This window comes from Mugil cephalus, chromosome 2 (genome assembly GCF_022458985.1).
Source record: "Mugil cephalus isolate CIBA_MC_2020 chromosome 2, CIBA_Mcephalus_1.1, whole genome shotgun sequence".
NCBI classification, from domain to species: Eukaryota; Metazoa; Chordata; class Actinopteri; order Mugiliformes; family Mugilidae; genus Mugil; species Mugil cephalus.
This window is the reverse complement of record NC_061771.1, coordinates 8,202,462-8,228,576: the sequence shown is the minus strand read 5'-3', so window position 1 is coordinate 8,228,576 and position 26,115 is coordinate 8,202,462. Positions and strand designations below refer to the sequence as shown.

The following is a 26,115-nucleotide window of genomic DNA, read 5'->3' as shown; positions in this document are numbered from 1 at the left end:
TTTCTTTCTTTGTCTATGTCACACCATGCATCTTCCACTAGCCTCAAATCACATATTAGATCAACACAGCTGCTAAAGAAACATGTTTAAATCATTTATCATTTTATTGCTGCTCACAGACATGAAACCTGTTTTGAAATTTGACTAAAGACCTCCATCTCTTATATCATTTACTCTTGCATCTTTTATATTTACTTTTAAAGCACTTCTCATTATTCAGTGTGACATGTGCTTATTTAAAAATGCCAAGCATACACAATCTGTATGTTGTTTGATGTATCTATGTTACTTTGTCCAATATATGGTGCAAGCAATAAAGAAAAAACAAACAAACAAAAAAAACATAACTTCCAAGGAATTTTATTGTCCAGCATGATGTATGGAACAAGACAGTACATTAACAGTAAAAGGTCAGTGAAAAATGATCAAGCTTGTTATAAAAAGTATAAATATAATATAATCCTCAGAAATTTAAAGACATTTAATATACTTTGTCATATGACATAAATAAACGATTGGGGTTCTCCTCGGAATATATTGTCTAAACCAGTAAGACAAAAACAGCAAATACTTCTTCTCTTGGAAAAGTTCATAGGGTTCTTTCTTTGAATTGAGAGTAAAGGTCAACAAAAACTATTTACAGATTGTCATGTCAGCACCATAAGAACAATACAGATTTTTTATTCCCTCTGTGTATGGCCTAAGTCTGTGTGGTGGTGGCTGAGGGACAATCACACAAAGATTTATCACCATTGTTTTGAAGAGGCATTCTCTTCATTCATGGTGGTTTTCACTACCGGTGGCAGGTTAAATCTGACCAAAAAGGTCTCTATTGACTTCTTTATGTGTTTACTTTGACAGAAATAAACAACAGCCACAACATAGTTGGACGATTGCTAATGTGTTGGCTCACTTCAATGTTTTCCTCTGTTACCCTGACATATAAAACTCCAAAATTGGCTGCTTCAAGCTCAGATTTTTAAGGCTGTGAAAAACCCCACTTCCTCTGCTTTTGCCAGCATGAACCTTGTGAAGGTTAGTGTGTCAGAATATTTCCTGTCCCACTTTCTGGTACAAGAAGACAAAATATATTTCAAACATTTTACAATTCCAAAATTGCCCCTTTTTGTATACAAGGCAAAAAAAAAAAAAAAAAAGTGAGTAAACATCCATGTTTAAGCCTGAGACAACATCAAAAATATATTTCATGTGCTTTATAAAGACTTACAAAACTACAAAAATAATATAGCTCTCATCCTTAAAGAGGATGAAAATCCTTAAGATGTGGTACTCTTTCATTCCAGCCTTTGGCTTCATCCTTTTATGGAATAAACGGACCCCACCACTCTATGTACAATATTTACAGCTCTTGACAATCAGCTGTAGCTTTCATTTGAATGTTCATCATGTGAGGTTAACAGCGTCTTTTTCCTCACTCTGGACAGCGTGTCTGTGTGTTTTAAAAAGCAACAACTACTGTAGGGACTGCATCAGCTGCTGCTCTTGAGATTCTTTGACAATGCCCATACAGGGAGGCATTTTGAGCTGCCACAAAGCTTGGAATGGCCCGATTCAATATGTGTTGGAGAGCCATAGGAATAAGGTGCCACATCTCTACACCAGGTCATCAGTTCCAGACTACAAGGCCGGGCAAAGATCTAGACCAGACCAGCTTCCCGGCACATTCGGTAGAATTGTCCGCGCTGTGAGATGAGATTGGCTGGGGAGTCCATCTCACAAATGTGGCCTCTGTCCATGACAATTACTCTGTGAAGAAGCAGAAAGGAGGGGCAGGTGTTGAGATTCAGCATTTCGCTTTACAACTTACACATCTGTAATAAAGCTGTGAGTGTCAAAGTCTGTAACTGGGAAAGTGGTACATGTTTTTCTATTAGATTATCCACAACTAAGAACACATTTCTTGAGAAAATCATATTATTTCTAGTAATTGCTTTGTCTATGAAACAGTTTCTGATCTTTACAGGTTGTCAGAGTTAAAATCAGTGCATTTCCATGGTTTATATTGATTGATCAGCAGTGGAAATGTCTAAAGGTTTTCAGATTACAGTGATTTAATGCAGTGACCATCTAATTTTTACATAATAAGTAATCTAAAATAAATTCCTCAAACCATTTATCTAAAATAAATTCCTCAAACTAAGTAAATGCTGAACAGTAATGTACCTAGTGTAGTCCATGATAGTGTTAAGGCGGTGGGCAATAGTGAGAACAGTGCAGTCCTCAAACTGTGTGCGGATTGTTGACTGGATGAGTGTGTCCGTCTCTAGGTCCACAGCGGCCGTTGCTTCGTCCAAAACCAGAATCTTGGTTTTCCTCAGCAAAGCCCTGGCAAGGCACACGAGCTGACGCTGACCCAGACTACACACACACAGAGAGGAAGAAAGGAGGGATAGAATCACACACCAGACAAACATGTCTCCAGTTTTGTGCAGATATCTTTGTAATAATTCACTTGGTGACAGACTATTCAAAACAATGGCCAGTCGATTTTTTTTATCCGCGCTCCAACGTGTCATATCAGTGTACTCGTATGTACCTGAGGTTTTCTCCTCCCTCTGAGCATTCATGGTTGAGTTTGTCAGGGAGATTGGACACAAAGTTTTTGAGGTGAGCCAGCTCCAGTGAACTCCACACCTCCTCGTCTGTGTAGGAATCAAACGGGTCGAGGTTCATTCGCAGGGAGCCTGAGAACAGCACCGGGTCCTTAGGGAGAGAAGAGCATATGTTATTCATCAGTCGTCCAGGTCGGTAACAAAATTATTACAGTGTTGACTAACTCATATTACACTGTACAAGGACTGAACACAGTTTATGCAACGAATGCCAGAATCTAGCTTCTGTTTTTCCGACTGTACCTGAGGAATGATAGTAATGCGTGATCTGAGGTCATGGAGTCCAATGTCAGCGATGTTGACTCCATCTATGAAGATCTTTCCCTTTGCTGCCTCTAAGATCCTGAAGATTCCCAGGGCAAGGGAGGACTTCCCAGCTCCGGTTCTGCCCACAATCCCCACCTAGAAAACAAGGAACTCATGAATGAGATCAATCTACAGGGGTTGAAAGTTGAGGAAGATTGTAAATATTATTTTAGATCAAACAAGATGAATCACCTTCTCTCTTTCGTTAATACTCAGGGTAATGCCTTTCAGAGCCAACTCAAGGCCTTTACGGTACTGCAGCCCGTAGTCCTGGAACTCTATGGTGCCTTTCTGGGGCCAAGCCAGGGGCAAGGAGCTGCCCTCTATACTCCAACTAGCCTGCATGAAACGATAAGAAAGAATGAATAAAGACCACAAAAGGCCTTCACTTGTGCAAGATTGTGTGTGTGCGTACACGAACCTCTTTAGCAGTCTCAGCGTACTCGTTGACTCTCTCCACAGAAACAATGTTGTTCTCCACATCAGTCCAGGATCGCACAATCCAGCTCAGGATCCCAGTTACCTAACATACAGTGAGGTTAACTGTGAATAATTGTGATTCCCAAACTAGAAATGCAATTTCGTTGCAGTTTACCACAATGCATTCGGAACTAATTGTGGTTACTGTGTGATTGTGTGTGTGTTGGACCTCTTACCTGGAGGGAGTGAGACACAGCTAAACCAACGATGCCTGGGCTCAGGGTGCTCCTTCCCATCACAGAGAGAATGGCAGCAGCTAGCACCACACCATTACCAACAAACTCCAGGTTCACTGCCAGCCACCTGTGGATGTAACAGGGATTTAGCTGTGGGCTGGCAAATTCCAATATGTGTCCTAACCACTAAGACCAGAGGTCATTCAGCTAAACAACGTCCCTCATCCATGTCTTCATCATCACGTATCAACTCACCGGGTGGCCACAAATCTGGGGAAGTAGGACGTCTGATTGAAGTCGACCCTCTTATTAGCCTGTAGGATGAACCTGGGCTGGTCTCCAAAGGCCCGGATGACGCTGGCGCCCTGCACCGTCTCATTGAAGTGGGTGTAGATTGGCGAGCGGCTCACAGCTTCCAGCCTGCGCAGCTGACAGGATGTGGCGACGTAGAAGCTCTGTGGCCCACGGTGGAAAAGAAAAATGCAGGCTTGAACGAGGGAAACAAGAGGGAGCGCTGAGGGCTTTCCCGTAATTCCAAGTGAATGTGTGTAACATCTATGTCAGCAGGTAGGGAACAAAATACAAGTGGATGGCAAAATCAGCAGAGTTGGTTTTGGAGCGCATAGCTTTCCAATAACACAGAGTAATGGAATCCAGCTCCTGCAATGCCACATTTAATAGAGTGATCTCAAATGAAAAAGTAAAGATCAAAGCTGTGGGTTCATATTATACCTGGACAAAGGCGTAGAGGAAAGCGAGAGGCAGGATGATCACAGCCGCAAATGGAGTCGCCATCAGCACAATGATGCAGACCTCCATGAGTTTGAAGACATAGCTCAACATCATCTTCAAGCCTTCGGGGACCATGCAGTCAATGGCGTCGATCTCCTTGGCGAAGCGGTTCAGGAGGTTGCCACTGGGAGTGCGCTCAAAAAACGACATTGGAGAACGCAGCACGTTGATCAGCAGGTCCGTGTGCAAGTGGCGGGAGGCGATGATGCCGCAGACGGAGATAGCCACGGTCGTGCCAAAAATGGCAACACCTGAAGAGAGGGGAGGGGCGCTCGATCAGACTAGAGTATTATCAACCCAGAGTCAACTCTTCAAGACTTTGCTCACGTGTTTGCTCGATAGGGTTTGTAGAACTGACCTTGTACAAAGCCCAGAGCCCCGAAGACAGTCAGTTTCAGGTCTGTGTCAATCTGGGTGCCGTTAATAACGGGATCGTCAGCCCACATGCTGAGCCAGTAGTTGTAGGCAAGAGAGGCGCCCTGCTGAAAGGCGTACAGGAAGACGATGGGAATGATGATGGCCAGGCCGATGGTCTTGAAGTACTTCTTGTACATCTCCAATCTCACCTGTTGTACATCATCACAAAAAGGACCAAGGAATTAGAGAGCTGGCTTCACGTCACCACTTTTTATATATATATCACTATGTTTGTCAGCTTTGACACAATGCAAACATGAAAAGTGACTTTCAGACTTACTCTTCCAGTGCGTGCCTTATCAACCTCAGTCAGCTTGCCCAAGTCCTCTGGTACCTGCTCTTGGTCTGTTTCAGAGACAGGCTCCATATTCTGTAGGTTGGTATTAGTGGTGTCGCCCCTGGAGAATATGCAAATGTCAGTCTCTTAAAAAAGATGAAGTCAGAGTTCCAAACATCTTTATGACAGTTTCACATGTTTGTTTACATACCCAATGAGCTGTTCTTGTGACAGGTCCCTGGAGAACGGCATGAAATCGACCATGCTGAGACGAGCGTTGGACCTCCGGGAACCAGCTACATGTGAAGAATGCATTCATTGTTATTATTGTTGTTATTGTTATATATTGAAGTTTATTTGTATGAAGATACTCAGACAAAATAAAAGTAATAAAGAGACCAAAACTAAATCAAAAAGAGGAGTGTTTATTCTGAAATGTTTCTGCACCTCTCTGAATGGCGCTCTCTTTTCGCTCCGTGTTTGCAAAGGTGTGGATGAAGTCAGCGAAGGCACCGTGGCGGCTGAGCAGCTCCTGGTAGGAGCCACTCTCTGTGATTTCGCCATCTACCAGGACGAGGATGAGGTCAGCCTGCGGCAGGAAGCTCATCCCATGGGTGACCAGGATGCGGGTCTGTAAAGCAAGCCGAAAAATAGTCTGTAAGCACAATCCAACACTAAATTGAGGCTTTCTTAAAAAAAAGTGTCAGCAAAGTGGTGGTTTCCTTATTATGGTAACAATAGCCAACAGCATGTGTTTGTAGGCGGTTTAGGTGTTGTAAAAACGCTTTCTGGCTGTATTTGGCTGAACTGAACAGAGTAAACTGCACTTTGTGGGTTTTGTGTTTAATTACCTTGTCTCTAAGGACTCCTTTTGGACCAATGACTTTGTCAAAGATGTGCTGACCCACATGTGCATCCACTGCAGACAGCGGATCATCCAGCAAGTACACATCAGCCTTCCTGTAGACAGCCCTGGCCAGACTCACCCTCTGTTTCTGCCCGCCCGAGAGGTTCAGTCCCTGCATTGAGAAAATAATCAGAACATTGAAGAAACCTCTCAGAATATGTGGAGACGACAACAAAACCCCAGGTCTCTGTTTTCAAGTGTTTCCAACCTTCTCTCCAATTTCTGTAGCATCTCCAGCTGGCAGGATGTCCAGGTCGGGCAGCAGGGCGCAGGCCTCCAGCACACGGTGGTACCATGTTTTCATCTTTTCGCGGCCAAATATGATGTTGTCCTGGACTGTGGCGTTCTGGATCCAGGCCTGCTGGGGCACGTACGCCACAGAACCCTGTGAAGACAAGCAGTCAAGAGAGAGAATAACAATATTTATTAAATGTAAGGTAAGCCACAGACTATGAATAGACCGTGCATGTGGAACATAAGCTCAGTACCTTGACGGTAACTTGACCACTTCTTTTCTCTGTTTCCCCGAGTATGGCTGACAACAAAGAAGACTTTCCACTGCCTACATGCCCAACCACAGCAACAAGGGAACCTCGTGGCACATGAAAGTTGATTCTGTCAACAAAGAAGTAATATTAAGTCTTCTCACGGTAGTACAAAAGAGTGTAGATTAATTTTGGTCTTCTTTTTTTTAACACATACTGTTTGAGACACGGAGGGGCCTCTGCAGTCCAGCTAAAGGTCCCGTTTTCTATGACCACATCTTCCCCATCTAAGAAGAAAGAAGGAAGACCCAACAAGTTGAGAAAAACCTGCCACGAGCGCTAAACCAGGATGCATTCTTTTAACCTGAGAGACAAACAAACTTTCAAAACAAAGTTTTCCTTGAAGTGACTCGTCAGGGTGCAGCCTGTTCGTAATTACAAGTGAACTTGCTTAATCATGCAAATTACAGAGTTGTTGCCTTTCATACGCTGTCTTAGGAAGTGTTGACAGATTACAAACAGAGGAGTACAGTGTATTTTTTTTATTTCACTATGAATCATATGTCTGAATTCACGCTATGATTTACGTTTAACCGCTAAATGTGAACATCCTATAATTACCCTGTCTACCAGTCAGCCCGGGACCCAGGAAGTGACAGTGCACATGATCCATACAAGGTTGTGGTACTCCACAGTTATAAACAACAACATCTTGTGGGCGGCTTGTATTGATTATGACAGCCTATGATTTCAGACAGTATGGGAACCAAATCAAATGGAAATGAGAGGAATTAAATAGCGTAGTATTCATTCAGTGTAATATGTGGGTGGAGTTCTTACCAGAGCTCAATGGAGCCTTTGAGACGTCGTCCACTTTAAGTTCCTCTGAGCACAGGTACTTTCCAAGACGTTTCAGTGAAACGACAGCCTGAAATAGTCAGTGATTAGACAAATTACCTATATTCATCTCATGAGGCCATGAAAATAATACTGTACTCCTCATCAAGCAGCACAGATGGATATTTCTGAGCAGTTATGGGTGGTAAAAAGAGACCTACCTGCATGGTTACGCTTATTGCGAATGGAAGTTGACTAAGTGGGGTCTTCAGGATGTTGATTAGTGCCATGGAGACAAACACTTTCTGTGCGTCCAGGACATTTCTGTCATCGAGCATCACGTACACCCCAAACATGGCGAAGGCAATCTTGGGGGTTAGAGAAGCACAAAGCGTCACTTTTACAAACAGCGACTTGTCTGATGAGTGATCTTTATAAACAAACGCACAATTCTAAGAATAAGGCTGGCGTTGCCCTTAATCTTTTTAAATGTCGATATACAGTATCCCACAGAAAGACAAACCAACGATACATTAGCGAATACTTGCTGACTTCCCCACCCTGCCTGTGATGTGGCACTAATGCCTATCTCTTCCTACTGGAAACATGAATCTTTCGAAATCAGACTGTCAAATTCTTCTTGGGAAAACAACATAACTGAATGGGTTGAATGGGCGTGGAAAATCCTCAGAGGATGCATCCTAATGATTTGATTGTCTCTTCAGTTTTCATCTTGCACCACAATGAAGGTGGCATATCTTATCATAACATCTTAACAAGACTGGATGAATTGCCATCAGTTTGGAAAATTTGACATCAAGACTGAGTTCTTACCAAGAAAGAGGAGGAGTTAAAAGACGCAATGGAGATGGAATAAAGAATCTGAGACTTCTTCAAAGCCTTGAGCTCCTTCTCTCTGTAGCCCAACACCTGCTCCAGGAAAGCCTTCTCCCAGGCATAAAACTTCAAGATCTTTATTCCATTCAGGATCTCATTCATCAGTCTGATGCGGCCATCCATGAACTTCATTTGGATCTCCTGTTGATCAGACAGACAGAGAGGTTCTTACTTTTTATTGTCTGAAAAACAAGCCAAGCCGAAGCTGGGGAACAGCGGACGGACAAGTACCAGACCAAAGTGAATACATGCATTTGTGAACATGGGTGAGTCTGCTCTCATTACAGTTGTAGTAGTTTTCCTGAACATCATAGAACTTGTATAATTCAGTAAGAATTTATTGCTCGTTACATTTTAGTGATTTTTATTACAAGGAAACAACAAAGGGCCAGGAATGTGGTCACTACATTCAAGACGAAGTTCGATTAAACTGGCATCCAAATTCACAAAACCGTCTGTTGTTTTTCCAAAGAAATGAAAAATTATGTCTTCCTACTGCCCACCCTTTCCTGTCATTGTTTTTCAAACACATTATATGGGCCAGACATCAAAAGGACAAGCGAGAATGTACCATCCAGGCCAAACACCCACACAGCTCTTCAGCCACTATCTAAACCAGCTGTGGCATCCCTGACCTGACAAGCCAGATGTCTGGGCTGGGAGAGCGAAAGCGAGAAGGATTCCTGTAACAGCTTTTACCTGCAGCTTGCTCCTTTTCTTCGCAATGAAACCGTTGAGCGGAAAAATGAGAATGACAGTGGCAATTCCTGCCAGAGCCGATGGGCCGAGATGCTGGAAAAAAAAAGAGAGGATAACAACGTGTTAGGTTAAACTGCATTTGTGCATGAATGGGAGCCACGGTGAAAACACCAGACTTTGACATACCTGCCAGAGGAAGAAAAGACAAAGAGCAATCTCAATGGGAGCCAGCCAGACAGCGTTGAAGTAAACCACAAAGTCCATGAGCTTCTGAGTGTCTGCTGAAACCAGATTCACGATCTCTCCCACAGTGCAAGTCCTCCTGGCTGCACTGTTTATCACCAGAGACTGTGTTGACAATAAAGAAGACATTTTAGCCCTCAATACGGTGTGTACAATATAATTTCATGCACTCATAACCATTTCACACAATCATTCATCTTAGGTAAAAGCTGTTAATCATATGCTATAACCGGTTTTCCAGACTGGAAGGAGAGAAAGCTTTTGTTTTCCGCATTTAAGATATGAAATATGTTGTGTCTAGTGGTTTGTGGCGACATGTCTGCTGATACAGATTCACCCACCTTCCTGTAGACCAAGCCCATAACCGCTGTCTTCACCCTCATTCCCACTGTGAAGCAAGTGTACATGTACTGGTGGTTGAAGAGGGACTGGAGGCAGGACAGCAGGAACATCAGAGTGGCATAGAAGTAGCCTTTCCACAGCGGAGCATCTTCATCTCGCATGAAGCCCAGGAGAAGGCTGAGGAGGAAGCAGAACACGAATGGTTAATCAGACTGCACACAAAAAAGGTTTTGCTCATATAATATATACAGCATCAGAGCTTAACTTCTATAATTCCTGAAAAGTAGTGAATGATAGAAAGGGAAGCTGTGTTTAACTTTGTCAACACATTTTTTTTTTTTTTCATTCAAGCTGGTATTATCTGACTTTCATTGTGTGCTTTTGACCAATGGCCTTGAGCGCTGTTGTGGCCGCTGGCTGTCTGGTCCACACAAAGTAGCTCCGGTTGCACAACAGAGCTCAGCCTGTGGCCAGGCTGCCCTCACACTTGGCCAGCGGCTCCCTTATTGTGGTCCGACAGCATTTCTGCCATTTAGAGCCTCCTCTCCCTCGCTGCCTGTCCTCCTTACTGGAGCAACAGAGGCCTGTGGTCTCGTCTACTTTTCCTGCTCACAGCTTCACGACCGTAATTAACACTTCCACTGATTCTGTGCAGTGCATGAACAACAACATTCCAGTCTGACTGGTGGGCTGGTGCGGCGGCTGACAGATCAGCCATGACCTGCTTTCACTGCTGCCAGCTCCTGTTGTTGTCCGGGTTGTTAGAGGCTTATCTATCTGCCTATCTATCTATCCAAATCACATAAATCTGGACACAATAAAAGTTAATTTTACTCTAGCCTAGACTGTACACAATCCAGGTAATTTAAGTCTGAGCTGTGGTTTGGAGAGGTCTGGCTGAAGCTTTCCTTAATACAGTGCGCTCCATGCCATTTGGTTTGTGGGACTCCAGGCAGTGAAAAAGTTATATTCGACAAACTCAACAACAGTATAAACGTCCAGCTATACTGACATGTTTACCAAGCAGCTTCAGATTTGGGGGTTTTGGTGCATTGTTCACGGACTCTTACCTCAGCACCTGAGGGATTGCGAACATGAAAGCATCATGGAATATGATACACAGGGTGCCGGTCAGGAAATATGGGCCGAATTTGCGTGCCAGCGTCCTGAGCAGGAAGAAACCAGAACTTTGCTCCTTCTGCAGCTTTCTGAGGAGCTGAGCCTGGTCTGGCAGTCTGCTCCCCAATGCCACACCCGACGCTAAAGCTTTCTCCTGCCTGCCAGAGAGAGAAAAACGCATAGAGTTACAGCAGAGAAATGTGTTTCAGAAAAGCGCTACCGTGGTGCAGGCAGCTTTCAAGTCTTTAATGTAACGCAGACTGCAGTCCTACGTGCCATCCCCGATGGACTCAATTTGCCGGCAGCTGTGAAAACCATTGTTTGCTGACATAATTATTAGACTTAACGACAGCTTTTCAAAGCATTGGATTATGTTAACAAGCCTTGGAAATGGCTCAGGGATCTTGTCTTGACACTGTGGCGCTGTATGTCCTCAAGGGACTCCTAAGGGCCTATTTTTAGCCCAAAATGTCAGCGAGGCTGAGACATCTTGAATTTTATTTCGCCGCAGTCATAGCTAAGTCATGCTCTGCTTGGTTCATTAATTCATTCGGCACCATGTGGATGTTTGACCACACTGCAATAAAATGGAATTGATTCTTTGGATGTTAAGCTATGACAATAGGGAGAGCAGTACAGTGAATAACTGCCTGCATCAAAACAGCAAGTGGACCCGAAGAAACTTGAAAGGCAGCAGGTCCTGCACATGTTGTCGCCTTGTGTCTTCTGTTGTGGGTTCATGCAACTGCTGGCTAATGTGCAAGAATAGTGAACCAAACACTTTAAAGGGGAAGAATCACACTTGTATAATGTGTTTAGTATATAAGGACGTTTAAGACGTAAAGTAAAACTAAAAACTTAAACATCATAGAATGAGGAAGGTGTGATCTGTATTGTGGAACATTACCCATCATAGGGACTGGAAGGTAGCACTACACAAAGTGCATTGCAGTACTAAAATATTGAGAGAAGGCAATTAAATTGTCTGTTTATTATCATAAATGATTCTCACTTCTGAATTTTGGCGCATTCAGCTGTCCAGTCCTGCTGCAGCTCAGAGATAATCTTCTGTGATGTGTCCTCCTCCCTCAGGGTCCACAGATCCTCCGCCTCCAGCGGAGTGCGATATCCCTTCACAACGAGCCTGAGGAGGCAACGTGATTCACACACACGATTGTCGTCAAAAAGCACATATTATTGTAAACAAGTCCAAACTGTTGCTGCAGTGAGTCAGTCTGGGCCTAGAAATGAATGGGTAGTAAAGAACCATCTTACCCAGTGAACCACCAGAAGAGAATCTTAGACAGGAAAGAGGCATCTTTCACGGGACAGGGATTCTGCAACAGATTAAAGACCAGACTCAGTGTTGTTTTCCCAGTAAATCTTTCACCACTTAATGTCTTTGGAGGAATACACGGCCTCGGCGATGGCCTCGGTTGATGGTTGAATGGTGTACTTGTGAGGAGTTAGTTTAACAACCCTAATTTGTGTAAACAACACTGTACACTCAGGTGGTCCATTGTGGGGAGCAGAGGCCATGAACTCCCACAGGAGAGCATAAATAGAGTTCAGTGTTAGCGCCGGGCGAAGATGACGTTTAGAGGTCTAGTGCAGACAGAGTGGAAATGTGTCATCACAAACCGTCCAGCAAGTGGACACACACACAAAAACATACTCTGTCCTCTCTTGCGTACTTTATGGCATTTCCTCCACCCTGCCACCCCCTCACCACGGTGTTATCCCCCTTCGATACCAGCACTCTTACTCTTGTTCCCCTCACTTCCGCTCCTCCTGTGAGTAACTCTAACCAGAGCGTGGGGCGGAGAGGGGGAGGAGGTGGAGGGAAAAGAAGAGGACACACCAATGGGTGTGTCCACCACGCCAGACTGTGGCTTCTGCACCCTCAGCCTCCTCACCGCCAGCCAAGAGTTTGTTAGGGACTTTTCCAGCTATTTCGATTGTTTATCACCAGGGAAATATTACATCACACGTCTGCTTGATTGATTAGAAGTTCGTTTTCATTCACCTGTCAGCTGCCCTGAATAGTCTCGCTACCTTTAACTAAAAAAAAAATAGCGAATAGGTTTATAGCGAGATATGTGTCTCATGGTGTTATCTCACAGGATGAGTGAGTCGTGTTGGAGGTATGCAGGAGAACAGTGGCACAAACACACACACACACACACACACTCATTCGTTCGCATAGGAAGTAAAAGTGGTGAAGTGTGAGAGGAAGGAGGGAGGAGGTGAATCACAGCATTACGTCCAAAAGGGAAATGTGTCGTGACAACAAGGCTTGAAAACCACAAGATAGCTGCTTAGGCATTTTCCTTCTTGGGTACTGGATCGGAGCGGACGTTTTTTGACGGAAGTGGGATACATTCTCCTCTGCCTACCTTTTCCAAGACGTTTTTTCCCTCTGGGGGCTGGTCTGCAAAACAGCACAGGAAGAGCTGGGCCAACTGGATGGTGAAGTAGGAGAAGAAGGCGAGGTATCGGACAATATCGGAGGCGATGCCCTGCGGAACAAAACGCGGAGGGTTGAAAAAGACCGGAATCTCTGTGCTCCGTGAGTTTGTTTGTTTCGGGCAAGTCCTGTAATGTTGTGGAAGCCAGCCTTATTTTTAACTAGGGACGCAATAAATTGGGTTTTGTGGCTGTAAAAACACAAGCCACAGAAATATAATGTTGTTGTTACATGAACATGTTACGTTTTCAATAGGATCAAAATGTGCTTTTGTTGTTTTGTGCCTTTCAACATCATCACACAACATCCTGTCGTATACTGCATCATTTATCGCCACTGTGGCTTTGTGTGAAGCTTGACAACAGCCCCAAAATCATTATAGGGCTTTCCCCTTGCCTACACATTGTATAGCAGAGGATATGGTTTATACACCGACAATAAAGAATATTTTGGTCTTTTAAACTGAATCAGGGCGAAAACCAAGAGTCTTTAATGGTGTACTTTATATAAATGAAGCGATAGTTAAAGCTGCCTCTCAGTCACGCTAAGAGCCCATATCTGGAAATAGGGAGATTGTGGTTTTTCAAACAAGCACCCTTACTTTCAATCAAAGGAACAGCTGCAATATTAACCATTCAAAGACGTTTGTGAAATCTGGGTCTTGCATGTTATTCTTGACATACAGAAAACTGTGGGTTCTGGCATAGGCATTGTTTACTACTGGGTCAACACCACCGCCACAGCAAGCCTGTTGTGCAGCACTATGGGTATTCATGGAAGTCTGAGCCATGGTAAACAGTAAAACTATTCCATTGGAGAAGTGTGCCCAGAAAGCAGATTCGAAGGGGCCCAATGGATCCGGCCACATGGAGAAAAACAGGGTCAGGATGGTCGAGAGTGGGTAGTAGAAATGTAGGTCACGCGGCTAAGAATGGCTGAGGGTCAACAAACATGAACCCTGTCAACTTGAGCCATAAGCGCTGCGATGTGAATTAGAAAATATGCCAGTACAACACGCAGACGGGTTAAAGACGGTAACTGCTGAGGGGTGCAGCATGATAGTTGTACGACAATGCAACATCAATGTACGAAAACAGGGTGTAAATGGAAAGAAAATGGTTTGTGGTTCTGTTTTAGAAAACTAAACTAAAGGGATAAGGATAATAAAAAGAGAGAGTTTAATTGTATAGATTAAAGTTTGGGAATTGTACACTTTTTAAAAATAAATATAGATTTATAATGATAACCATTTCAAGGCTATGTGTTTGACTAACTTCAACTTTCTTTTTATTTTGAGACAGGAAGGAAGGAAAACAGCAAACCAAGCTTTGTCCAGTTCACATATACATAAAGATACTAGTACTATCAGTCTTCAGTTCTGAGTCTCACTAGTAAGAAAAGAGGAGCGTATTTTTTTTCCTGAAATGTCACAGTTCCTTTAAACAGAACCACCTACGTCTCGAGCAGCCAGATCTCCCTTCTTTTTTATTCTCATTAGTTTTACAGTGCGGTGAAGATGGAGCCAAATAAAAGTTTGGCTCCATCTTCCGCAAATACGCAGCAGATCATTTAATGACATTAGAAATCAACTTCCTGAGTAATAAAATATGTCGGGGCAGGAGTCGAGGCTGGACATTTAAAAAGAAAAAAAAAAAGAAAAAACGAAACAAATTGATGAACAGAATCCAGCGAGTCATATAATACTCTACGGAGGAAAAGTATGCGGGCTGTCACGTGTGCATCCTATGTGCACATGTGCGGTTGTATGAAATGAAAACATCTGGGTCTGAACTGTAGATGGCTTTGCATTATGTGTGGATGCACAGATATCCATCTGGCTGTGTTTATAGACGTGTAGGCCCATAAACACAGCACTGACGTTCCTCTGGTCTGACCCTGGGCTGCCATGTCTCACCAGCATTTATCCCAGGGCCATCATTACTTTCCCCCCAAGCAGTGTGGGAATGTCACGCTGAGAACGATAAAGCAGAAATATGGATGCGCATGTGTGTGTGTGTTTTTATAGAAATGCAAATGTGACTGCCCCATGGCTACGTGCACTTAAATGCAAACTTACACCCATACAACAATGATTGCAATGTCTGATGGGAGATGAGGAAAACTTAAACACACACAGGCTTGACCAGAATTGGCAGTGTCATCCTCCAACACTATGTGTTAACTTTAGGCTACCTTGGTTTAAATTGGGGGATGAAATAGAAACGCTTTGCCGACACAGGGTATATCTCAAGCAGTGCGTCGGGAGTCTCGTGTCTAGACTTTGGGTGGGAGTAGACCTGATTAGATATTGTGGTGTTTTTGACAGTGCAGGTTCACCAAGTTCAAACCTAACACAAACACGGATTCACTTTGGATGCAACTTATTGCTGCTTTAAATACTTTCTGGGTGCTGGATGCAATGCTTCCATCATGAGCAAATACAAAAAAGCACAGTGCAGATATTTAGATTTAATCCTATGGGGGACATATTACAAAATAATAATACAAGTTTGCTACATACCTCATCCATAGCCAGCTGGATCTTGGCTCTGAGAGGCACCAAGGAACAGACAACAGCCAAGACCCAGAACAGGAAGAGGAATATGGAGGAACGGCAGCCTCTTATTCTTTCCAACTGGATGATGCACAAGACCAGGATCTAGACAGAGAGACAGAAACACTCAATTTATGAACTCACATATGTGGTTCTTACAGTACAGGAGAAGAAGCAACTCAGTCCAAGAACCAAAAACCAAAAAAAAAAAACAAAAAAAAAACCTCTGGTCTGCGATGCCACGTTGATGGACAACATGGACAGGAGAAAGTCCTTTCCAAGTAAAGCAAAATTTTATTTCCATCCAAATCAGTGCTAAAATGTTAAAAGTTTTTGCTTTTTGTGGTAAAAAATTACTGATGCTTTGGTTCACACGGGGTTGCTCCAGATGTTTCCTTTCTAGGTTGTCATTCAGTGCTATTCCACTTGAATTCAATTGGTGAAAAAAAAAGTACTAGTTCTCTTACATTAGCTGCCGTTCATCTCACTGCCAGTGTTTTCAACAGTCAGGATATAATCAGATTTAGTCTGATCTAATGCAGCTGAAGGTGGTTTTGAAAAAGAACTTCTGGGAATTCCCTGACTGCAGGCGCAAATGTGATTTGGCTGACTTCCTGTCCATGAAAAATGACACATGCATGGTGCGCCGCATGGCCTGCACACATTGATTCATGTTGTTATATACTTTCCTAAAAAACAATCTCCATACCGTGATTTATTCTCAAAAATAAGCATTTGGACACCACTGTCTGTCTTTCCTCAGAGGAGTCGTGCATCTGCATGTGAACCACTATAATTGGTCCCTCTCTCAGTGGTTGGCCGAGTGAGACGTCACTCTGTCATGCCAGCTCATCATGGAGTGAAGAGAAAGTGGGTTTAGGTTTCATAATGAGTACCACATTGGTTACTCTGGGATGAGCCACACTGCTGTCCTGTTATAAACTAGTGGTCTGGTAATTATAATTATATAAGTTATTTGCATCAACAACCTGATGTGCTCCGTTTGGGAGATGTGTACACACATCTCCATGTTGGCCAAGAGGCCAACATCTTTATATAAACATATGAACAACATCCAGGGTACTTGTCGCAGTGACACTGATTAGCGTCTTCTTTTGTCCATTCAGGCTTTTTTTGTTGTTGTTGTTGCATTTGAGTCTTGCCAACCTGTGCTAGAATGAATGCAAATAGACATGAACTTACAATCATACCTATGGGGAATTTAGAGTGTGCGGTCCACCTGACTTGAATGTCTCTGGGATGCAGAAGCCAAAGACACACCTACAGTATAGAAGGCTTGTGAACAAGGACAACGTGCAAACTCAAAGAGCATCACTGTCCAAGAATTTTACGTAAACAACTGAGCAGTTCTTGTTAGTCTCTTTTTCTTTTACTTGGATGAAGAAATCCAGTTGCATCCAGAATGAGGACTTTATAAAGATATCATGTCTATCTGGTTAGGAAAAGTTTCCTTATTTCCATATTTATTTGGTCACCAACTACAAAACTCAACTGATTATTACATTTGTCCGGTGTTGGGCAGGTTTTTCTCTGAGAACGGCTGCCAGGGTGTCTGAGACAAAGGCAATCAAAAAACAACAAAACAAACAAAAAAACTTTTTCTTGGGTGTCCCAGCAGTTCCCGCTTTGTTTTACATATCAAAATGATGAATCTACTTGGACGAATGTTGAAGCGTCTTTGGTCGAGTATTTAGTATATACCATGACCTGGGTGACCGAGACTCTTCACAGACGTATCAACAGGAAGTTCCCAAGCCTTCCACGTGACTGCGGATCTACGTCATCGGTATCAAACCACTGCACAAATGAACTGTTTTTGACTACTTGTATTTTTGCCCCTAAATGTGTGAGGCTGCATCAGCCCCAATCCAAACCTGAACATAAAGCTGCCCTTGGGTCAGCATATGAAGGCAAGGTCCCTCCTATTCCTGCCCTTCCGCCCTGTTTCACCATATTGCTGCTAACCATCAGCCATCTGTTTGCAGAAGTAAGTGGGTGGAACTAACTCCATCACTGAGGCCTGAATCGAAACCCTTCCTTATAATTACATGGGAAGTGTGCAGTGTTGGGTAAGGAACTGGAGCTTTACGTCATGGTATTACCAGTTATAGATGGTGTTACGTGTGTACTTTTGATCAGTGGTGAGTCATTCATGGCCTGGTTGACTTGGGCAAAAGCATTCCCATACATCAACTTCAGTTGAAGGGCAACAAAACAAGTTGGCCGGGGCAACAAGAGCACAGTGTTCCTTTCCTGCACCCAGGGAACTTGTGGTGGCAACATAGAAAATCTATCCTATAATGAAGATAAGTCTAGCAAGTAGAGAAAAGTTTCGGTGGTATACTCCTTACATGATTTAGTAGATGCTTGTTGTCTGATTCCCTGGGGTGAGAAATGATATCCTCAAAATAAAATGACCCTTTTTGAGACGTATCCCTCGACACAAGCGACGTCTCAGTGTATTTTTAAGCAAACACGTGCTGGTATTTACTCAGGAGTCTGAAAAGACCGCAGGTGGGCAAAACTGTCTGAGTTAGGGGGAGAGGGGGAGACTGAGTCGGACCTGTTTGCGGGCTGCAGAGAGAGGAAGCTTTGTAAGAAAAGTTATACAGCACTGTGGCTCAGAGACTTATAGAACCAGTGTAGCCACTCCTATCTAGACTCTGCACTTTTGTACTGCATTGTGATTCTTATATCACTCTTTTTCAGGACAAACAGCATTTTAGACTTGCCATGCCACCCATGTTGAGCCGCACTCCTCTTTTGCCTACTCGCCCAAGTTAAGTATCATTTAAAATCTGCACGAAATGAGTGGGACCCATGTTCTGAGAAACATTCTAGGTCATTTCCATCAACAAAGTCCACTGGGAAACATTTCTGTGATTGCATACTAGCCCTCATCTTCTGTAAATAAAGTTTCGTAGCCCACCCTACACTACGCCCAGATGTGGGTCGAGGAGGCCATAGTGGTGTGATTCAAGAGGACTGGAAGGAGAGAGAGAAACATTTGTAAAGATCCCGCCCAGACAACAAATCTGTACACGTCCTGCAAGGATCTTGACCTCTTAGTTGTTTTTCTTGTCAGAGATTGTGTGCATACATTGGATTTTGTGCGTTGTCCGGTTCATTCCAAACCTGAGATCCCCGTTGAAAGGCAGATGGATGGTTGAATATTATGTCATGTATCATTTCTTCCTTTCCACTGCAGTTAAACACACTGCACCTTAAATATAGTCTTGGTCAGAACAATGGCGTCTAAACTCCCAGTCCAACACTACACCTGTAGACTATATAAAGACTAAAATTTTCTATGTAATTATGGTTAACATAGAGTGCAATTGTGTGTCATCTCCTTTGTATTTGGTGGCTTTGTGTTTTTTTAGTCAAGACAAACCAAAATGTTGGAATAAAGTCAAATTGGTTGGTTTACATTAAAGCATGTGGTTAGTAAAGACACGTCCACCACTCATGCTAGTAGATAACTGGTGAACAATCTAGCCTGTAACTTCAACAACACTCTGGAAAATACTCAGTATTTCATGCAGAACATTACAGTTTAAATCATCTAATACATGATCATGATGTGTTAGTGGCAAAGTACCTTTCACAATTGCATTGGAACTTTGCACATACGTACATAACACTGACTCCCAATCAAACGTATAACTGATGTCATTACATATGTACGCTGATGACTGAAGTTAAATACAAGCTGTGTTTACAGGCTGCTGTGATATTTGCATTGCCTGCAACACTATAAATCCATTCCTGGTTATGCATCTTTGCACCTCTGTGTCTTGCCAACGTGGTTCACCGTATATTCTTTCATGTGTTTGCACATTGACATGTGGCTGAAATATTCCCAAAATGTCTCTGTTACTCAGAGCAACTCAAAGGGGATGTCAAATGTGCAGCTTCAGCTATAAATCAGCTGCACTGGCTTATGTTATATAGGAAATCTTGGACTCGCTGAACTATTGCACAGTTACATCATTGCTTTGTGTTCAGGGTTTATTGCGCCATTGCAATTTTAACCCTTAAGCAGCTTAATCAGGGATGGAGTTTTCACACTGTGCGAACTGGGCTTAAAAAGTATTTAAAATGTGTTCCATCTTAGTGATGCACTGCAAACAGCAAGCACATGTTTTTAGTGAGTGAGAAATAAACTGGATTCTCTTCCATCCTTTTACCAAATTTTATGAAAGTTCTGAAACGAGCTTAGCTTTTACAGCTTACTGAAACATTAATTCAACTACTTCTGATTTGGATGTAGAGGTGTGAATACTACAAAAAAAAGAGCCACAGTATTTACCACAGTCATGCTGCGTATGATGGGGCTGAGAAGGAAGACCATGTGGTGCTGGATCTCTTGGCTCCTCTCCAGCAGGATATAGAAGAACTCCACAAATCCAAATGAGGCCAGTAGGAAACCCAGCACCTGAACAGGACACGTGGAGACAAAGTGAGTGGGGAAACGTTACTACGCATGCGGTCACATTTGACAGTAAATTTGTGAGAAGTTTTTTTTTTCTTTTTTTTTGGCTTTTCTGTCTTCTTTTTCTTTCTGTGTCAAAAAGCCGAAACAATAAAGTGAGGCCATGCCAATATGTGTGTGTGGTCTCACCATCTTCGCGGTGCACAGGCAGGACATTCGAATGCGTCCGCGGTCATGACAGTACAGATGAAGACAGTAGAAAGGGACCAGCAACCACAGATAGATACATGGGACCCACACCAGCACTGTGTTCTGGAAACACTGGGTTAGGTCTGGATTGGCTGTGTACCACGTACGGTTCCAGTCCTGCAGAAAATAAGAAAGGCAAAAGTTCAGATAATGAGAACATACTTAAAAGTCAGCAACTGAGGTCAAACTGTGAGAACGTATTCATCATCTGACAGGCCAAGAAGGCAAGGACCACGTCCAGAGAATCCAGACTTGGTGCAGGTCCTACGTTTCATCACTCAATCCAGTGGAGAGGGAAACCACAGCAAGTCAACAGAAAATGTGTCAGTGCCCAATCCTGAGAGAGTGTGAGCTGGAAGAAGCCTTCATTTACTAAAAAGCTCAGTCAGTTATGGGTTTTTTTCTAACCACGTTTCTGGTGTGTTGCCCACTGGACAATGTGCCTGTTGACACATTAAACTAAGGTCGCGGACGTCACTAATAATGAGGCCTATAAACAATAAAAGTGCAGACAAGGTGTGTTGGGCAACTGCTGCCAAAAGCTGGAGATTACATAACAGAAGTAGAACCAAGATAGGTTGTTTTAAAGAAACACTGGCGCTAAGTGGCTTGTTGTTGTCTTGCTTTCCCTGTTTATCACCTCGCTGGCCTAATGAGGGGCAGAGCGTCTGGCTGCGCTAACGAGACTGCCCTGCGGAGTTACCACAGGAAGTGGGTTAAAGCTTCTAACTTGGCCGTGTAGTCTGGCCCTGCTGGTAGACTCCCAACTGGGATAAGGTAGTGTAGCCACAATTGGTGGCAGCTGCAGGGCTGTTATGTAACAGTTACGGCCCCGCGAATGAATCACGCAGGTGAGACCAACTTCACACAGATAGATGCTGCATCGCGGGGGCATGAAGGGTGATTAAATTGAGTTTACCGTCAGCCTGACGGCCTCTGGAGCCACGAGGGTCTGAATCATCATCTGACTGTACGCGACTTGTTTCAATTCAGACAGGAGCTGGCGCGTATCGTGCTTGCCTCATCACGCCATCATAAATGTAGAGTTCCCACATAAATTTTGATAACAAAGCCAGTTATGGTTGTGTGAGAAATGCACCATTGTGCAGTGTAAACCAGCAAATTGTGTGAGCTCTGATTCAACAGAATCTGCCATAAATCTCCTCGGAGGCAGCGAGTGGGAAGCTACTTTCACATGCCCTTCTGAGTCCTGTGGTGGCAGGAGGATGAACAGAGCACTTTTATGAAGAACTTCAACCTGTCAAACTCTGTCCAAGTCCTTTCTTGCGCATTTTGCTCAGTGCTTATCCTGTTTCTCACCCTTCACTGAAGTGGTTGCAATAAATCTGTGGGTGCCAGCTGCTGCTACGAGGGGTCTATTTTTACCTGACAAGCACAGTGATGTGAAAGTAGAGAAGAGAGACTTTTACTGTACTGCAAAACCGCGGAATGTCACTTTTTACATTCTCTCCATCTGCTAAACTAGCTAACCCCTTACAGTGCAAATAATGTGCTAATAATTTGCACTCTTGCAGTGGTGAGATATTTTTTTTTTGTGAAAACAGCACTGTGAACCTAATGTGAGCATGCAGCACGTATGAACTACAGATGCACTGTAATCCATAGGACTCTCGGCTTCACTTTGTTTAAATTGCAAGTCATGTTGATTTCAGGAGAACTAAATCTAGCTTCACCCTATAAGCTTTAGGTTTTTGTTTCCGGATCAAACCTCTCCTGCTTAGCTGGACTGTTGTTCAGTCTGCCTCGTACTAAAGACTAATCCCCCTCTCTACGGCAGGCTGTGACCAGTGACTCAGCAGTGACGACGTTTCAGAGGTATGTAAAAGGTTAATAGCTGTAGATACTTTGAAGCCAACATGGGACAAAAACATCTGTTTCAACATCCTCTCTGCTGTGATGGATGTAACACAGCTAAGAACACTGTGGATTTGAAAGTTTTGTAGCAAAGAGGGCGGCGCAAGGTGATGCGCAATTTACTTTCAATTTCTCAACAAGATTCGATGGCTGCTGTTGTCAGCTGAAATGAGAAGCAGAAATCGGAGGGCGAAAAGAAGCTGGTGGTGGGTCCATACAATAATTTTGTGATTCCAGCTGGATCACAGCCATTTTTCTACTTTAAAAACTGGGATTCGGAATGTGGATTGCTAATATACAAGACAAAAATAAACATTTACAGTCACAGCATTTCACTTAGTGTGATGCAACTCACGCTGAATAACAGAGCAGAGTGATGGCAAACATAGCACCCAGGTTGAACTCTGCTATTCAGAGAGTAAACAGATTGTAAAAGCCAATATGAATCGCCAGTGACTCTAATGTGTCTAGTCAATGACTAAATTCCAAAAGTCTGAAAGTTTTGGACAGAAAGTGAAAAATTAATAGTGTAGTATATAAGACTTCCCAAAAATGGCAACTCATCCACGAACCTTTTTGCATGAATATTTAGCAGCTGATACACATAATTATCATCTTAAATTCAACAACGTATGCAGATGTGACATGCCCATGACATCAAACGTCTGATTACTGAAGTGGATATTGTTCTAGTGTGACAGCACGCTCACTGAAGACATGTGAGTCAGTGAACACATCATGAACTCACCCACAGAGGGTCCAGGCCACTGAGTCTGCAAAAGGCATCCATCCACTCGCTTGATGCTCCGCTTGTTGAGGTCGATGAGCCCTGCTCTTCACTCTGGGTTGCACACACACTCAGCACCAGCAGCAGTGTGAGTATGTGTGTGAGAGATGGGGTGGAAAGTGTACACTGTGTGTGCGTGTGCGTGTGCGCCCTAATATACTCTCTTTCTCTCTCTGATGGTAGTATTTCTCAAGTTTAGCCGGTTCTCTCCTGACTGTCCGTCTCTCTGCCTTCCTGTCCCTCTGTCTGGGTGGTACAGTCTGTGTTTATTAGTGTGTGTTTGAGTGTGTGACTTTTCCTTCCCTTTAATAAAACATCTTCGTTCAATGAAACTCTGTTTCTGTCTGCCTCTCTGCTTGAACTGCCGCTGGCCTGAGACTCTGTGCCTTTCTGACTCTTGCTCAGTCTGCCTGCTGTTTATGAGTGTGTCTCCTTGCTGGGTGGGTGGAAATATTTCCCTCTCTCTCTCTCTCCCTCTCTCTCTTGCTCACTCACACCCCTCTCTTCTCTCCCACATCTGCTGGATTTCGATCAAAACACCACAGCAACTCCCCTCAATGGGATGACAGTCCCACACCCAGACACACTCCTCCCATTTTCCCTCACTGCCCCTTACCTCCTTCTTTCTCCCCCTTTCCCCACATCCTAAACACCCAGTCGTCTGGCCACAAAGTGTCTGTTTGTGCCTTAGACATATCTTTTAAACTGAAATTGCCACACTCAGATCACGTTTTAAGATCTCCACTTATCATAAATCCGAGATATTAGGATCCCTACTAGCCAGCAGTTGTCTGACACGAGTTCATATGTACCTCCAGCAGTGAGCGTGTATCGTGTCCGTAGACACCTCTGCAAGTTGACACGACACATCACAGAGGCGAGTGATCATTCCGAGTGATCCTTCTCCATGCAGACACATCCCGGTGATTGATTACTTTTGTTGAATGGAACATTTAGAGCTGCCTCGGTTGTGCAAAACATCACATGCATTTCCAACTATTGCAAAACCTGCTGATATAGGGAGAAAACAGAGTGAATTTGGTTAATTAGTCATCTTTTTTGGACAGAGACTTGCGCTGTAAGTGGAAAATGTGAAATCATCGCACTGGTCTGGTCTCAAAGTGTCATATGTATTAAAGAAGACTGGAACACTAAGGGGCACTTGGCAGTCAATAAGGTGATGTGGTATATGTGACATTAACAAAAAGTTGTGTTTTTTTAAAAGAAAACATGCAAATACTTAATATAAAACTTAAAAAATACTGCAAAATCCACCTCCAGAAATATTGTTATACACTGTATGGAAATGGGAGCGTGAGTCCTCATAGCTCTTTGTAGTCTGCTGAAAAAAATCATTGAATTGACGCCGGTCAATCCGGTTAAGATGCAAGGGGAAAACTCCAGCACAGCAGCTGCACAGGAAAGTATGACAACGTCTTGCCTGGGACTAACACCACCGCCATCATCACCGCAGAGAAGAAACATGGAAAGTTCGGCAGAGAGGCAGAGAGGCAGACCACCAGGCCCTGCGTCTCGCCATGTGCAAATATGAGATTATTATTCTTTTAAAACTGAGTCATCGCTTTATGTTTCTCCCGCAGACTAGCAGGAGCTTTTTACTCATCCCATCAACTACGTAGGTTCTGGTGCACAACGATGCAAGTTATGTCACATTTGTATTCATTTGGGTATCTGTTTTTTTTATGGCAAAAAAAAAAAAAAAAAAAGTCTGGAACTATAGTTACGGTTAAAATACTGGTTAGGAATAAATGTTTTGTGTTAGGTGTGTTTTCATGTGCGGTCAGAGGGTCAGAAAGTTCAAAATTACTTTGTCAACGTTTATCCTGCTGGTTTCAGCAGAAACCAGTCAGGATTAAGATAAAATAGTGTGACAAAGTCTAATGTAGCTGTCAGACAGATCTAAACAGAAAAGACATCCATGGTCTAACCGACTATTGTGTTATGTCTCAGTCTTTTAGCCTGAGTGGACTATTGCTGCTACTGAGAAATGACCCGAAACACCTCAGGCAGTGTACCACAGCCAGTCAGGTGGGTGGTGTGTGTGACTGTAGCACAGGCTGCAGTGTTTACTTTTTTTTTTGGGACTATTTTGTCCCAAATAGTACCCGAGGTCCAAACACAAAGAGAGAAAGAAACTTGGCACGTGCTCTCTTTCTGTTTTAACTCACGTAACTTACACGCTTGAATCTCTGCGGCCCAGTGTGTTTGTGTTTTCTAATCAGCAGTAGACAGATGACAACATCTGGTGCTTGGCTGCAGGAGGACATTTTTAGGGGTAGCTATGTGAGAACCTTCTCAAGGGGCCCTCCGCATTGTGGCGTTTGTGTTTACATGTTCTATCTTGAAGTTGCTGTGTTTTCTGTTTGTAAATGGCAGCGGTAAAGATCGCTAGTAAATGTACCTATACGTGCCACGGGCTTTCAGACGGCAGGAAATATACTTTAATCGCTTCTGTTGGGTCCGGAATAGACTTCATTGCACCGTCTGAGCCAAGGCTCCTCAGCTGATCGTTCCCAATCAGGAGTTTGAGGTTGGAGGTGTTGCAATTCATGCAGCAAAAGTAGCACAAAAACAGCACAAACACGCATAGAACCGGGCGCATGCGATGAAGAGAATAGTCATGCAAAGTCTTGGTATGGGTCCAAAAACAAACATACGCATGTCTGGCCTGTAAATATGATCTATGAGTTTATTGCAAGACGATGGCCAGACAGCAGACTGTTTAGGGAGAGAGAAAGCACAGTGAGCGGACCCAGTGCGAGGCTGGGGCTGGAGAGCGGTCGCGGCTGTGGTCATAGCATGTAGTAGTAATGTCAACTGGCAGGCCGTGGATGCAGAGGGTGGCTGGGGTGGGGGGGCTGGCAATGCCCTTGCCAACCCGTGGTTGAGCAGTGGTTTACCAGTCTAGGTCACCTACACTTCCTCTGGCCTCTCTCCCTGGGAGGAAAAACAGTCTAGTCAAAATAATGGTGTCATTTTGGCTTCTTACATTTGAGCAAGGGAGACAAATATAGCAGGAGAAAAGCAAAGGGAGGGGCCTAGAGCAGATTAAGAAACGAGTGAACAAAATATCTGCTATGTATTTTTTTCTCTCTT

General features: G+C 43.6%; 1 protein-coding gene across 1 annotated transcript; it reads right to left on the bottom strand.

The window, feature by feature from the left end:
• Positions 1 to 344: 344 nt before the first annotated feature.
• On the bottom strand, positions 345 to 23,556 carry abcc6a (ATP-binding cassette, sub-family C (CFTR/MRP), member 6a). Its single transcript, XM_047579557.1, has 31 exons — positions 22,960 to 23,556; positions 20,277 to 20,453; positions 19,965 to 20,090; positions 15,599 to 15,736; positions 13,007 to 13,129; positions 11,886 to 11,947; positions 11,623 to 11,754; positions 10,562 to 10,768; positions 9,491 to 9,668; positions 9,093 to 9,254; positions 8,907 to 8,999; positions 8,145 to 8,348; positions 7,532 to 7,678; positions 7,314 to 7,401; positions 6,691 to 6,760; positions 6,477 to 6,603; positions 6,197 to 6,373; positions 5,933 to 6,100; positions 5,529 to 5,712; positions 5,293 to 5,377; positions 5,085 to 5,202; positions 4,746 to 4,953; positions 4,328 to 4,638; positions 3,851 to 4,050; positions 3,596 to 3,722; positions 3,361 to 3,462; positions 3,132 to 3,278; positions 2,877 to 3,035; positions 2,558 to 2,724; positions 2,185 to 2,379; positions 345 to 1,767 (listed from the first exon to the last, which is right to left on the bottom strand). The coding sequence occupies exons 1-31, from the start codon at positions 22,999 to 23,001 to the stop codon at positions 1,659 to 1,661; spliced, it is 4,533 nt and encodes a 1,510-aa protein (XP_047435513.1). The 5' UTR covers positions 23,002 to 23,556; the 3' UTR covers positions 345 to 1,658.
• Between the last annotated feature and the right edge of the window lie 2,559 nt (positions 23,557 to 26,115).

What these genes read in the sequence shown, in the direction of transcription:
- abcc6a (XM_047579557.1), bottom strand. Translation starts at nt 23,001, where the DNA reads ATGGATGCCTTTTGCAGACTCAGTGGCCTGGACCCTCTGTGG. An exon ending in CCCAGATTTGTGGCCACCCG is followed by an intron (nt 3,723 to 3,850) that starts GTGAGTTGATAC and finishes TTACATCCACAG; the next exon opens with GTGGCTGGCAGTGAACCTGG. An exon ending in GAGGGAGGAGAAAACCTCAG is followed by an intron (nt 2,380 to 2,557) that starts GTACATACGAGT and finishes GTGTGTGTGTAG; the next exon opens with TCTGGGTCAGCGTCAGCTCG.